The 16,925-nt window shown below is 40.1% G+C and overlaps 1 protein-coding gene across 2 annotated transcripts in view; it reads right to left on the reverse strand.

The window, feature by feature from the left end:
• The window catches only part of rc3h1 (ring finger and CCCH-type domains 1), a 71,551-nt gene that overhangs the window by 42,880 nt on the left and 11,746 nt on the right, over window positions 1-16,925 (reverse strand). For both annotated transcript variants that reach the window (XM_003219864.4, XM_008108930.3), the window contains exon 2: window positions 965-1,319. In XM_003219864.4, coding sequence (XP_003219912.1) covers window positions 965-1,195 — 231 coding nt within the window. In that variant the 5' untranslated portion in view covers window positions 1,196-1,319. The remainder of the gene's footprint in view (window positions 1-964; window positions 1,320-16,925) is intronic.

Below are 16,925 nucleotides of genomic sequence, written 5' to 3' on the forward strand. Positions count from 1 at the left end.
CTAGCATTTTTAGATATTGTTATGTTTTTCTATGGGTGAGCAGATGGCGACTGGTAAAGGGTGTATGTTCTGTATCTCAAAAATTAGAGCCAATAGGGGAAAACTGGTACTATTTTTTGAATCAGTAGGTCAAAAATATATCCCGAAACAGGACTAACATTTGAGGCACCAAAATATGTGTTAGCCAGTGTTGTTATTATGATTATTATGCTGTTTAGCCAGTGACTCCATTTCCACATCTAAAGAATAACTAGGAGGGACTGGCACTCCACCCTGAGTAAACACACCAGGTTCAGCAATGGCATGGTGTTGAGCATGCTGGTTCTTGAGTTCAAGCCTAGCTACATTTTTTTTTAAATCTTAGACAGATCAACTGCTGATTTTACCAGGAAAGGTTTCACTGAGAAGGAAATAAATTCTATTGGGCTGTTGGGGGTACAAAGCAACACTTTCTTTGCTTAGAATATTACTTGAAATACTTCCTCTCTTTCTCCAGGGTTTCCCTTTATCACTAATATGGACCCTGGGAACCCAAAGAGGAATTTATATTCACATAGTTGGGCTAAGATATCCTAAACGTTTTTGTGTTACACTTTTCATTTCGGAATATCAATTTTTAAAATGTTAAAACTGAAATAATTTTAAAATCCAGTGTTATTTAAGAAGCCTGTTGGATTCAACAGCAGATTATTATTAGCCAAAAATGGTTTGTAAAGGTGAAGCATATTTTTATGAAGTCTTTTTATGTACAAGGGATACACTAACCATAACAACTTCCAAAGCAACATCGTCCCTATTCTTTACTACCTGGATGATCCTAAAGGAGGGTTAGAGAAAATGCCTGTTCTGATATTACCGTTATCAGCACTAGAATAGTCAAGATTGCTGAGAGATAGGTCAAATGACAGCTCCTAGGACAGTGAAGAAACTGTACCTTCAGTAAAGATCAATGAGGCAGTCTTACCTGAGCACCCACAAGTTGCAGCAAAGCTGAATTCACAGGAAGGTGCTCGATATCTGTATTGATAGTGGTCTGGTCAAAGGGGCATGCCTTGCGGTGGAGCTTGTTCAGGCACATCTTGCATACTGTGTGGCCACAGCCCAGGCTGATGGGCTTCCGGATTGTTTCGTCGAACGTTTGTGTGCAAATAGGACAGGAGAGAAAATCCGTCCATTGTGGAGCTTGTACAGGCATTGCTTCAGGTGTTACTTCACAAGACAAAATCTAAAGCAGATTCCACTGGAATCAATTTTTTAAAAAAAATGTTTTAAATATCTTCTGTAAGTACAGACAATCAGCACATAGTGTGAAATATAACCTGAAAGAGAAGAAAGAAACAATTAGTTATTTATAATCATCGATTTTACATTCAATGCGAGGCAGGGAGTCTGCATTATGGGCCACATGCACTCCTTAAGATTGTTTCTATAGTTCTGAAGGGTCAATTTTTTTTCAAAAGGTCTTTTGGTCCCAAATTGCCTTTAGGAACAGTGGAAGGGTGGAAGGCATTTTCATCATATTTTCATTCTGAGATGTGATCCAAGTTACTCCTATTATAAAACAATGTTTCTCCTAGACCTAAAATGTCTTACGAGGGGCACAAATGTTATGAAAAATGCCCACACACCAGCAGTGTTTTGGGGGCAATGAATAGTTTTTGAATATTTCTGCATTGGGCAGCCTTCTAAGGTCTCCTAGGGGTGGGCTAATTCAGATTTCCTACTTTACGACAGTAAGCCACCCGTGTATCAAACAATTATTGATAAGGAAATTTTGCCATATGAATATTGCACGTGTAAGCCCACTGTCTTAATTATACTTGAATCTGTTAACTTGCAATTAGGTTATGTTGCTCTCAAAATTTAACATTCACATTAGAATGCCAAGGGATGGCTGCTCTGTCACCCTTCTAGTCTCAGGGTAAACTAAGAAGGACTTTTTTCATGAAAAACTTCAACAATCTCCACAACATAATACACAATACAAAGCTATTATCTGTCCATTTGCAAAACAAAGTGCATGCGTGTGCGCACACACACAAAGCACAAAAAGAGTGACTGCTTGATCAAAAAGATATAAATAACTCATCCAGTATTTCTGGTTTTCAAAAGTCTATGTCACGGGAGAGCAGCAATTGTAGTTTTTTGCATTGAGAGCAATAATTATTAAATACCTCTTAAAATCTAAAAGGGTGAGCAGTCAATTCCATTAGTCTTTATTACGCTACTGTATACCACTTTCAAACCCGACAAAAATGTCCCATAAATACATTTATTTAACCATTTTATTCAGAAGCTCCCATTCAAATTGACAAAAGATTTTGAGGCATTGGATGAAGTAATAGCCGTAGGCGTGGCACATTTGATAGATTTTAAAACTGAGTATGTAAACTGCATATTGTGAATAATTAAACTGCCTTTGGTATATGTGCTGTGTTACAATGTCACCCAATCTATCTGCCCAAATTCTGGTAAATACTTAGTATCCTGGTTTATGAGAGTTATCAATATTCTGGTTTATAAGACTCTTCATCTTGTTCATATAATTTGTTCCAACTTCCTTGTTAATGATGCAATTTGTACAATATAATGTTGAATTAAATAAAAATAATTAAAAGGGTGAAAGGATATGGACAGATTATCTTTAACTGTGGTTTTTCAACTGGTCATCTATGAGCTGAAACAAATGCTTATTCTGCAACTGGGCAGAGCACACTCTAGAGATCTAGAAGCTTACGAGTTACAATTTGGCGGTAACCCCACCTACTCTGCGGGCCTAGTTTCCAGACCACACATGGCAGCAGTCAAAGGAAACTGGAGATAGCACGGCATAATGAGGGGAAGATGGGCAGGGTTGCGTGATTTCACAAATGACTACTCAAAGAACCAGTTACAGGTAAACAACCTGTTTTTCTTCATTATGGTCTCTGTGAGTCACACAAGTTGATGACTAGCAAGTTACTAACCTAGGAGGTGGGTGTCATGTCACACATGAAAACAGAGTAGCTCTAACAGAAGGAGTGCACCTGTGGACTCTGGAGTCCAATCTGTAACGTGAAATATAAATCAAGGGCTGGGACCAAGTGGTCACCATGCAAATATCTAGAGAGACAACTTTCAAGAAAGCAGCAGATGCAGCTATGATTCTGACAGAATGTGCCCTAATACTCTGAAGAGGTTGTCTACCCAGTAGCTGATATACCACTCCAGGCTGCGACACCTGCCATCCCATTGATCTCCAGGGTTGATTCCGCTGATGGGTGTCTCCTCCCTCCCTCACCACTCTATGTGCGTTCCTCCCAAAGCTGTGCGCTCAGTGGAAGAGGACAATGTCCCAGGTATAGAAGGATAAGCCAGTCTGATATCATATGCCATCCAGTTTTATTATTGTTGTGATGAGACAGATAAGGCCAACTTTGAGCAAGAGTACCACAAAGACAGTCCTGGGGAACTTTCTGTGAGATACAGTTCTCTGAACATAAAATGTCAAGCTCTTTTAATGTCCAAATAGTTGATTTATTTTTGAGACTGGAAGAGGGATCCCAAAAAAGAAGAAGACTGGAAACACAAATGGAATGCAGAAATGCCTTTAGGGGAAAAGAAATGTCTGGTCAAAAAACCTCTATCCCAAAGAAAGCGGATATAGGGTTATTTGACCCCAAGGGTGCACAACTCACTTGCCCATCAGGCAAATGTGATTCTAACAAGAAAGGCTGTTTTCTAGGACAAGAATTGACGATAGCATGAAATTATGGACTTGAAGGGTTCAAAAGCAGGGGGAGGACAAGCAGGCATAGACGAAGAAACACGTGGATTAAGGTTTGACAAGAAAGCTTTAACAAGAGGATTTGGGAAACATTAAGTTTGCCAAGCTTTCTGTAGTACTGGAATAGCCACAAGAAAACAATTAATTGAAGACAAAGGAAGACCTCTATCCAGAAGAGAAACCAGAAAGTCCAGAATGTTTGATACGGAAGCAGACTGGGGTTAAACAGCCAACTTTCCTAAGAAATAAGGGAACAATTTCCATTCATATACACAACATTTTGTGGAAGGCTTGTGCGCTGCCTCAAGAATCTGTGGAACCAGCTGCAACAGATTGGCTATGGTGTTATCAATCAGGTTGTCAGAGGAAAGTCTTGGTATCTGGGTGTTGTACTTGACCCTCACAGAGTGTAAGGAAGTCCAGTCGATGACAAAGATGCTGATACTGTCCTCTTAAGCAAAACAGAAGTCTTGCATAACATGACTGCCTCTACCACCATGAGATTGTAAGGATGGGTCTTGCTCAATCCAGATTCATATTTGACAAAACTCTGGTGACAAGAGGTAAAAGAGGAAAAACATAAAGAAGAGGGCAATTCCAACTGAAAAGAAATGCACCTTCAGGGACCTCATGACATTGGCTTAAGACCCAGAGTAAAAGAGCATTGGTTGGAGAAATGAACAAATCTATCACCAGGTAATCTCATGTCCTGAAAAGGGGAGGAAACTCTTCAGAATGAAGCTGCCACTCATGGCAGGAGTGTGATATCCTGCTAAGTTAATCTACTAGAATGTTCTCTTCCCCAGGAAGATGTTTGGTTAACAGAAATATATTGTGCCCTATGTGCCAAGAACAAAATTTGAGGGTGAGGCGGAGCAGAGTATGGGTCTGAATGCCTCCTTGTTTGTTTATGTACAAAATTACTCTTGAGTTGTCAGAGATCACCTGTACAACTTTGCCCATCAACACGATCTTGAAGCACTTGAGCTTTTTGAACACATCCAAGAGTTTGAAGAGGTTGATATGATCCTCGTATTCGATGCTGGGCCACCTTCCTCTTGCCATCATGCTTTGCAGCTTTGCAAGAAGGGAGGTGTACATGCTTACAAATATTGATAGTTGAGGTTCACAGAATCAGGGTTGGAGGAAACCACATGGGTTATTTAGTCCAACTATTGCAGGTGGGAGCTCCCTCAACATCAATTCTAGCAAAATTAAGTAGACAATGGAACAGAAATCTAGGCCTCCCTCACAAGCACTGCTGTTCGTCTCGCCTGTTCATCTTGCCCTAGCTAGATGTCAAGCTAGAGCAGTGGTTCTCAACCTGTGGGTCCCCAGATGTTTTGGCTTTCAACTCCCAGAAATTCTAACAGCTGGTAAACTGGCTGGGATTTCTGGAAGTTGTAGGCCAAAACACCTGGGGACCCACAGGTTGAGAACCACTGAGCTAGAGGAACTGATGATGAAATTACATAGAGAACTAGTGGCAGTTAGCTCCTCCTTCAACCAAGAGAGTTAGTGGTAACTATTAATTCCTCTACCAAGCAGCCTTTGACCTACTTTTTGTGATCTACTTTTTGAATGCTGATACTCTTCCATCCTGAGACTCGCCGCTCAGGCAGATGACCTGAAGCTGACTTGAGGCTATTCACACCAGAACAATAGAATCCTAACAAGAAAATCAGCAAACTTCCACTCAATAAACAAGCCCTTCCCTCAAAAAAGATCACCCCTCAAACTCTCCCAACAAATTCAACCAAATAATTCTGTGGGGCTGGAAAGGCTGCCCCAAGAGACAAAAGCTCACATTGTGCTGTCTCTTCCACCTTAACCAAGAGAGCTAGTAGCAGTTAGCTGGAGATTGTTGGAATGGTATGCTTACACATATGTGGTCTCTGGCTGTCCACCAGAGACTGAACTGAAGAACAGATCCATCTTCAAAAGATGGATCAATGTGAGGATGAAGGCACAGAGAAACCAGGAACGAAAGAACCACATACACAATCAAGAGAAGGAAGGTCATCAGCACCATGTAACCCAGAAGCACTTCTATATCCCAAGCTCAGAGTTCAAAATTGAGCCTCCCGTATGCGAATTGCTGCTGAATGGAGTTGAATGCAGCCCCTATAAAAGATGGATAGATCAAAGACAGATTTGAATGTGTTGAGTGAAGACGAGATCTCAAAGGAGATTACCAACAGTTCCAATGTCTTGAAAAAGTTGATATTGAGAACTGATTATGACCATCCAGGAATCTAGGTATAGGAAGAGGATGATACCCTTTTGATGAAGTGGAGCAACCACCATAGCCACACACTTAGAGAAAACACGAAGTGTGGTCCATAGTCCGGAATCAATATGCTCTATTCCTCACCTTGAAGCACCTGTGAGCATGACTGATGGTGACATGAAAATAGGCATCCTTGATGTCTAGAGTTATGGTGAATCAATCGCACATCTGCAGAAGCGAAAGAATGGAGTTGAGATATGAAACTTTTGGGGGTGGATGAATGAATTCACACCCTTGATATTGATGATGGATCTAAAGCAATCATTGTTCTTTGTAATGATGAAGTAACAGGAACAGAGGCTTCTCTGTAGAATAAAACTGCTTGCATGACTAGAAACTTTTCAGGCTGAAAGCAACACAGCTCTCAATAGGCTTCTATTTTTGGCTGTTTGCCCTACAAGATAAAGAAAGGGGATGGGCAGGAGAGACATGTCAAACATCAAGGTGCAACTCTCTGTCTCCTTTCAGTTCAAATTCAAGGAAGCTATTCTCGTTCTAAACTGGTGTTTGGTCTTAGTAACAGACTGGATGAAAGTGAATAAACTGAAACCTAATCCAGACAAAATATGTATGTTCTCTGTTAATCAAATGGCAGATATGGAAGTACTTTATATACTACCATTGTAGATTTAAGCATGGAGCTTTGCTGTTCTCTTGGATTCAACCCTGAATGTGGATTTCCAGGTTTTGGCTGTGGATAGAGCTTTTTCAATGTCAATGAATGGACTAACTGTGCCCATTCCTAGAAATGTCACATCAGGCTATGTCTTAATTTCATTACATTTGGACAACTATAACACGCCTATTACAGAAATTAATTTTCATGCTCAGATCCTGTTTTAGTAAAATGGAGAATTCATCTCCTTCAAGGTATACCTCAGATGCCCCACAATAGTCCTTGATATTCATCAAATACTGACAGTTATTTTCCTCCAACCACATATAATTTGTCTCTCTAATTCAGTGCAACAGCAATATGATAATCATTTTGTTAAGGTATTCAGAATTACAGTCTGTCATTCATGGAATTCTTACTAATGTTATTGTTGACCTAATAATATAAAGATTGCAGAATTGTTTGGAACTTTGAGGATACTGATTTTTTTCCAGAAAGGGAAAGCTTTGGATTTTTTTCTTAGACTGACTGTTTCTCTTATTTCATGTTGCTTTTTTCATTTCTAAGCCTATCATAGAAAAGAGAAGTGTCTAACGGCACTTGCAGGAGGTGGGTACAGACTTTCTGTCATGTCTTCTTGGCAAGAAAAGTGTTTCTGACACAGTGTTTGTTTCCACAACCATATTTTGCATACCATCCAGTTGATTTTCCTCTTCTGTTTTTCCTCTAGATCTTATTTTGATGCTTTCAGCACACCTGACACTTTTCCTGCTTTGCTGGTTGGTAGCAGCCATTGTTCCACTTTGAGCTCACATAGCCAAGCTCCTTTTCGGCCTTAAAATGATGCCACTGAGCTGCCTCCTGATGTATTTTTAAAAGGGGTTGTCTATTAAAATAAGCAACTCTATGTCAGCCAAGGCTGACAAGAACAAAGTCCAACTTAAACACCTCATAATGACTTGTTATCCATTCCTTTCTTTGTCAAATACACATCTGGATAATAGCCTCATTAAGTTACCATATGTTCAGCTGACAATTTTCATCATTTGAACCAGCCAAAATCAAGGATATTTTGTGACTATTTATACATGTGTGCTACAAAGTTATCTTCTTACTGGAATTTAATACTATTATCTTTTATTATATACTAGTGGTTTTCAACTTTTTCTTCACCATGGACCCCCCCCCCTTTAAATATTTCCTCTGGTCACAGAACCCCAAGACTTAATTCAAGAGTTAAGGCACTAGACTGCATTAAATAATTATTTCAGTTTTTTCATGAAGATCCTTTAAATGTAAAGAGAAGGTAATATAAATTAATGCACACACTCCTATTATAATATTTTGATTATAAGGATTCCGTACACATTTAAAATAATAGGAACAACACTAATAATAGTTAATAATACTAGTAATGATAGCAGAAAGGTAAAAGCTTCAATGAATGGTAATTAGGGCAACAATAATAGCAATAACTATAACAATATTGATACTACTACTTATAGGGGTACTAAAAATAGTAACCACAATAGTAATAAAATGGTAGTATTAATAGTAATAGTAACAGTAATAATAATAATAGAAATGTTTTTCTCTCAAATTTCTCTCAAATTTTTGGGTATGTTGATGTGCTAATCCCAAATCTGAGGTCAATTTTAATATATTCTGGCAAAAATGTGAATGTAATCAAATCTTTCAAAAATGTTCCCCCACTGCTTAAAATCTGATGAAAAGTTTTTAGAGTTCTACTCACACACAAACACACACACACACAAACACTCATTTGTTTGTTTTCAGTCACTGTATACACAGTATATTTTATTTACGAGTCCAGGCCGAGATCGCTTGGGAGGAACAGACTTCCTCCCTGTTTTGTGGAGTCCTACCAACCATACTATCGGCAAAACTACAAGCAGATGGAACTATTAATATTCCATACAAAAGTCACATGAAAATAAAAGCTAGAAAACGATATGATATGAATATAATTTTACTAGTTGTGCTTCATCTAGTACAACCTGGTGAGAAAAAAGGAAATGTATTATATTAGTATAATTAGAACTAATGAGAATGCCGGTGCCAAATTTCACTCACAAGCCTTGTTATATCTGGCTTAATAGGTGAAACGTGTATTCTGAGTTCTGACTCTACTTTTTAAAGCGGTTTTTATGCTTAATCTTTGGATAAATAAATATCATCAACCAAAAGGTTAGAAGAAATCGACAATAATTATGAAATCGATCCAACCGCTCATTCACATTGACAATAGCTGACTCGATTTTCTCTGTCCCATGGCCTCTGACCGTCTGCCAGAAGCAAGAAATGTCATGTGTTTCCTCTCTGGCATTGGACATTATTCACTTCCATGTTCTCAGTGTGTACAGAAATATGGTACATTTCCCACCCAGCTACTCTCATAGCCAATTTCCACCTCTGATTGTTTTTAATTGCGCCAATAGGTTTAAAAAGCCATGTTCCCCAAAAAGAAGCACGGAAAATTAATTTTTGTTCCATTTCCCTTTCTGGTCTGCTTTCATTCATTCCCTCATTAGTTCAGATTTAACTGCAAAAAAATCCTTCATGGACCCTCTATGACAACATCATGGGCCTCCAGAGGTCCCCCAAGCCCAGGTTGAGAACCATCTATCTATATATATAAAATGATAAAGTTGTTTGCGCAGTGACTATAACAACAAAACTAAACATCCCAGAAATACGAAATTTGGCAACACAATGCAAAAGGCTTGCCTCCAGGTTACAACAACACAACCACACCACAAAACCACAATCCAGACCCACAAAACTCACAACAACGCATCATGCGATAACAACACAACTAAATGCCCCAGAAATACAAAACTTGGCAACATAATGCAAAAGCCTTGCCTCCCGGTTGTAACAACACAACCACACCACAAAACCACAATCCGGACCCACAAAACTCACAACAATGCATCGTGACTATAACAACACAACTAAACGCCCCAGAAATACGAAATTTGGCACACAACTAAACGCCCCAGAAATATAAAACTTAACAACACAACACAAAAGCCTTGCCACCACACCACAAAACCACAATCCAGACCCACAAAACTCACAACAACGCATCGTGACTATAACACAACTAAACGCCCCAGAAATACAAAATTTGACCACACAACGCAAAAGCCTTGCCTCCCAGTTGTAAGAACACAACCACAACACAAAACCACAATCCGGACCCACAAAACTCACAACAACGCATCATGACTATAACAACACAACTAAACGCCCCAGAAATACAAAACTTGGCAAAACAACGCAAAAGCCTTGCCTCCCGGTTGTAACAACACAACCACACCACAAAACCACAATCCGGACCCACAAAACTCACATCAACGCATCATGACTATAACAACACAACTAAACGCCCCAGAAATACGAAACTTGGCAACACAACACAAAAGCATTCCCTCCCGATTGTAACAACACAACCACACCACAAAACCACAATCCGGACCCACAAAACTCACAACAATGCATCGTGACTATAACAACACAACTAAACGCCCCAGAAATACAAAACTTGGCACACAACTAAACACCCCAGAAATACAAAACTTGGCAACACAACACAAAAGCCTTGCCTCTCAGTTGTAACAATACAACTACACCAAAAAACCACAATCCGGACCCACAAAACTCACAACAACGCATCGTGACTTGTAAGAACACAACCACAACACAAAACCACAATCCGGACCCACAAAACTCACAACAACGCATCATGCGATAACAACACAACTAAATGCCCCAGAAATACAAAACTTGGCAACATAATGCAAAAGCCTTGCCTCCCGGTTGTAACAACACAACCACACCACAAAACCACAATCCGGACCCACAAAACTCACAACAATGCATCGTGACTATAACAACACAACTAAACGCCCCAGAAATACGAAATTTGGCACACAACTAAACGCCCCAGAAATATAAAACTTAACAACACAACACAAAAGCCTTGCCTCCCGGTTGTAACAACACAACCACACCACAAAACCACAATCCAGACCCACAAAACTCACAACAACGCATCGTGACTATAACACAACTAAACGCCCCAGAAATACAAAATTTGACCACACAACGCAAAAGCCTTGCCTCCCAGTTGTAAGAACACAACCACAACACAAAACCACAATCCGGACCCACAAAACTCACAACAACGCATCATGACTATAACAACACAACTAAACGCCCCAGAAATACAAAACTTGGCAAAACAACGCAAAAGCCTTGCCTCCCGGTTGTAACAACACAACCACACCACAAAACCACAATCCGGACCCACAAAACTCACATCAACGCATCATGACTATAACAACACAACTAAACGCCCCAGAAATACGAAACTTGGCAACACAACACAAAAGCATTCCCTCCCGATTGTAACAACACAACCACACCACAAAACCACAATCCGGACCCACAAAACTCACAACAATGCATCGTGACTATAACAACACAACTAAACGCCCCAGAAATACAAAACTTGGCACACAACTAAACACCCCAGAAATACAAAACTTGGCAACACAACACAAAAGCCTTGCCTCTCAGTTGTAACAATACAACTACACCACAAAACCACAATCCGGACCCACAAAACTCACAACAACGCATCGTGACTTGTAAGAACACAACCACAACACAAAACCACAATCCGGACCCACAAAACTCACAACAACGCATCATGACTATAACAACACAACTAAACGCCCCAGAAATACAAAACTTGGCAACACAATGCAAAAGCCTTGCCTCCCGGTTGTAACAACACAACCACACCACAAAACCACAATCCGGACCCACAAAACTCACAACAACGCATCATGACTATAACAACACAACTAAACGCCCCAGAAATACGAAACTTGGCAACACAACACAAAAGCATTCCCTCCCGATTGTAACAACACAACCACACCACAAAACCACAATCCTGACCCACAAAACTCACAACAATGCATCGTGACTATAACAACACAACTAAACGCCTCAGAAATACAAAACTTGGCAACACAACACAAAAGCCTTGCCTCTCAGTTGTAACAACACAACCACACCACAAAACCACAATCCGGACCCACAAAACTCACAACAACGCATTGTGACTATAACAAATACAAAATTTGACAACACAACTCATCCACCTCCCCAATCCCTACATTCACACTTGGCCTCCAAAAAAACAATTACAATAATAACAATGACAACAACAACAACAACAATAAGAATCAACACCATCACAGGCAAGAAACAGCCAGGCACTGAGGCTGAGAGGCCAGTCAGTGCTACACTGGGCCTCCAAAAAACAATACAGTAGCATCTAACTTATCCAACCTTCATGACCACTACAACAACAATAATAATAAACACCTACACAGGCAAAACCAAAAAAAAGACTATTGTACCACAATAAAAATATAAACCGCACTCAGTACAATCAGACATTACAATTAACAACAAACCAAAGACAACAGGGATCTCAAGCAATTATCAATCAACACAAAAATTGAAGAAGGTAACAGACTTCAAATACTACTACTAATGTGAGTATAAAGAAGGTGGAGGTCACAGCATAAATACAACCTAATGCAGACTGACCAACACCACCAGACTAAGCCACAGCAACGCGTGGCCGGGCACAGCTAGTAGCTATATAGAACACACTACTTCATCCATGTTCTCACCATTCCTTTCCAGAGTGAATACTGTACAGCTGCCTCCTTTTTATTTTTACTAACGGATGCTTTTGAAAATAACATTTTAAAAGCTAAGGGCAGAGAACAAACCAGGTTTCTTCTCTCCTATTAAATACTGATGAAATAATTTTATGATATTCAAAGAGTCCTGCTGGAATGGTAATTATGTATGGATAGCTGGGGTTGTGGGTATTTGTCTCTACTTTTTAGATGGTCAATTAACAGCGAATCATCCCAAAAAGCATTCTGATACTTTATTCTGACCAGAATTACTATGCTGGGCTAGAGATGTGACAGAAACCCAAATCTCAACTTGAGACCGAGGGTGAATTCACACAGGCAAAATAAGCCAGGGCAGATCAGGAGTACTCCAGATCAGACCCTGGAGAAACTGCAATTCAACAGTGGGAGGAAGTCCGCACTTGATACCTCCCTGCCACTGTGGCAGTGGACAGAGTTCACAACAGTCTAACCTTCATTGTTTTCTTTCCCAACCATTGCAAAGGTGCCAGTACCCCCATAATACCTCTCTGAGTCATACTGGTGCTTTTGGAAAACAGGAGCAAAAGCAATGAGCAATGACCAAAAGCTATTTGGAGCTCCATGGTTGCAGATACAATAGTGACAAGATGGTGAAGGTAAGTACCATTTCCTACTCATTGCCCGCAGAGTCTGAGGAAAACAAGATGGGTGTGTGAACAGTCAGAACCAGCCCAACTATTCACTATGTCCCAAAGTGCAAAGAAACTCTCCTATTCTGCCTAATGCAGGGCACTACCACATTAAACGAATTGCCTTTGTGTATCATGTGGACAGACTGTTCACCTTCACTTCGGTCCTAAGATACTACACGAATGTCACAGAATCATAGAGTTGGAACAGACCACAATGGCTATCCAGTCCAAACCCCTACCATGCAGAAACATAAAAACAGAGCCTACCCAACAGATATCCATCCAGCCTCTGTTTAAGTCTCCAGAGAAGAAGACACCACTACAATCTGAGGCAGCATGTTCTACTGTCCAATGGTTCTTACTGTCGGTTTTTACTGGCAAATGGCTACAAAAGGAACTAAAATAACATCTGTGGACCAACCCAAATAAACTGAAATAGCCGAATTCATTGATAAAATGAAGATGATGACGAAATATTTCTCTACTTATATGAAAGATACACACAATTTTTGGGAACAGATAACTGGAGAGTTAACACAGGTGAACCAAAAATGAGAGAAAATGGAAAGTAAGATTCAAAATCTAGAGTAGACTACAGAGTATGTCTACAACAAAGTAGACATTATGGATGCACTGTCACCCCTAGACCTCATGGGAAGGGAGAAAACCACGAGATGTCATGCCCTGCCAGAACAGTAGGAGGAGGATATTTGAACTAACAAGACTGAAGTCCTTGCTTATTGCTCACACAAAAATTTCATTTGACAATTGATGGCCTAAAGATAATTTTGTTTAAGGATATATGGTATTTCATTGCAGAATAATAACACTTTCCCCCCCTTTTCCCATCAAAAAAGGAGAATACTACCGCGTTTCACCAAAAATAAGACACTATCTTGTACTTCTTTTTCCTCACATTATGGCTTATTTTCAGGGGATGTCTTATTTTTATATCCATGGCCAGTACTCAAGTGCTGAGACAGTGTGATGGCCAGATGCCTCCCTCCATCTGGAGGGGGCTGCTGCTCCAGCAAGGCAGGGAACACTGTGGCACCCAAGCCCTATGACAGCAAGTGAGGGGGCCCAGCGAGTAGCGCTCTGGCATCATCCTATGGCAGCAAGAGCACTGGGGAGGAGCCCTGCAGCTGCACTGTGGATGGGTTGGGGGGTCGAGCGGATCCTGCCCCCTTCACCTTCTTGCAGCGGATCCCCCCTTACCGGGGCTTGCCACTGCTCCTGCTCCCTCTGTTTGGGAAACTTTGGAGTGCCTTGCGCCTTTCCCTTGCTTGGGCAGGGAGGAGGACATGCTGGTGTAAGCTGGTAAGTAACCCGCGGCAGAGGGAAGGGGTGGCTGCCTTCTTTACCACTCCGCACCAGTACGCTGCATAGCTACACCTGTCACTATATCTTATTTTCAGAGTATGGCTTATATTGCGTGAATGCTTAGAAGTCTTGTCTTATTTTTGGGGAAACACGGTAATATGCGAGGAAAAAATCTGTTGTTTCTGTTGTTATAAAAAAATAAAATACCTTAGCTCCTTTTTTGAATTAACAATCTTACAGTTCAAGATGTACAGAGTTTAATTTGTTCTGTGACCAAGTTCTTAACTTAAATTGGCTCTTATCTCAAAGCAAAATTTTCCATTGAAATGCTATTAATCTGTTCCACCCCTCCCAGCAAATGTACTTTATAAATAACAAATAATGTATAATATGGAACAATAAAAAAGAAAGATCAACTTTAAAATGATAGAAGCACAAGGTTGTGGCAAGGAAGCATAAAGTGAAGAGGCAGAAACACCATTTCCTTCATACTGCACTCATTCCAATTTCCCTCCTTTTTAAAAAATATTGACCAAAATATTGACAAAGAAAAAGACAAGAAAACTTGCAGACGATCCAGGATATAAAAAAAGAATGAGTTTCAAAAGAATCTTCCAAATAAAGAATTGATTTCTAAAACAAAATGGTTGCCCAAAAAAAGGTTTTCTATTATCACAGTGGCTGAAATTGAAAAGATGAGATATGAGAAAGAGAAATATTTTGAAGTAGCAAACAAAGCAGGAAAATGGCTAGCATATAAACTAAGCCCTAAACGGTTCGGGACCAGCCTATCTTCGTGACCGCATCTTTCCCTATGAACCTGTGTGATCTCTAAGATCTTCTGGGGGGGCTCTTCTCTCGTTTCCTCCCCCTTCGCAAGCGGGAGGGGACGCGGGAGAGGGCCTTCTCTGTGGTGAGTCCCTCATTGTTTTCTGTAAGCAATTAAAAACATGGATGTTCTGTTGTGCAATCGATTAGACAAGTCCTTTATAATCTGGCCCTTATTTACACTGGAATTTTCCCTGCCACCTTACAGTTGTTTTCCATCTCAGGATCATTTTCCCTATCTTGTGTTGCCTACCTCATGTATTTTTCTCTGATATATACATCTGTTATCTGTTCTAATTTTAATGAGTGCGATAGTCGCCCACTCATGTCCTAGGATTGGACCTCTTAAAGGCTTGCGGATGATTGTTTAATATTTTATGTTTTTATTGATATGGTATTTTAAATCATGGTTTGTTTATTCTGTTTTTAGTACTATGTTTGTGTTTTGATTGTTTATTTTATGATGTAAATGTGATCTGACTGGGCTTGTCCCCATGTAAGCCGCTCTGAGTCCCTTCAGGAAGATGGTGGCAGCATACAAAAATAAAGTTATTATTATCTTATTAGAAAAGATAGAGAAGAAATCAATTAGAGATAGAAATGAAGATCTCACAAACCAAGATAAAATGAAGATAATCCTTTACGAATACTAAGCATCACTTTTGAAAGGAAAGTTACAAAAATACCTAGAAAGACAAGATTTCCTGATGATTAATGAAGAACAAAGGAGGTGACTTGATGAACCAATAACTATGGTGGAAATTGTTAAGGCACTTGAAGAGATTAAATCAGGCAACAAACCAGGTGCCGACGGACTGATGTCACAGTATTATAAGAAATTACAACATAATTGTGTCTTTACAGGAGAGTTTTCGAAACTGTGTGTCATGACGTTAGTGTGTCGGCTGCAGTGTGTTGGCTGAAGTGTGTAGGTGTGTCACATGAATGTAACAAGAAATGTCTGAGTCTATTTGAAATAAGCAGTGATATATATGTATGTGTGTGTGTGAGAGAGAGTGTGTATGGTTTTCATTAGATATGTTGTGTTCCCATGCATTTTATTATTATTACAGTTTAGGCATATGTCCTTGTCTCTTACAAGAAACTGGTTTAACTTCCGGTAAAACTAAATTACTGTGTCATGGAATAATGCAGGTCTAAAAAGATGTGTCACCAGCATGAAATGTTTGGAAAGTTCTGCTTTACAGCAAACCATGAATGTCTCATTAAGGAAGACAATACCAGATTCTTGGTGATAGGCTAATATAACTTTAATTCCCAAAGAGAGCTGTAATCTATCAAAAAAGTACATAAAATAACACACAATATAAAATACAATTGATAAAACAGTAGGGCAAGGGAATAGGATAAGTGTAAAGCCATAATCATGGGACGAGAGCATGGGAAGAAGTGCAAGGCTGTATAACAATTATGTAGGTCAACTAGGTCGACTAGGCGTTCTCAAAAGCTTGTTTGAACAGCCAGGTCTTCAGGTCCTTACAGAAGGGGGACAGTGTGGGGGCCTACCTAATCTCCCTGGGGAGGGCATTCCAAAGCTGGAGGGACACCACCAAGAAGGCCCTCTCCCTCGTTTCCACCAACTGCGCTTGTGACGGTAGCAAGACCTAGAGGAGGGCATCCCCAGCAGATCTTAGAGCCCGCGCCGGATCATAGGGAG

Source organism: Anolis carolinensis, chromosome 4 (assembly GCF_035594765.1).
Source record: "Anolis carolinensis isolate JA03-04 chromosome 4, rAnoCar3.1.pri, whole genome shotgun sequence".
NCBI lineage: Eukaryota > Metazoa > Chordata > Lepidosauria > Squamata > Dactyloidae > Anolis > Anolis carolinensis.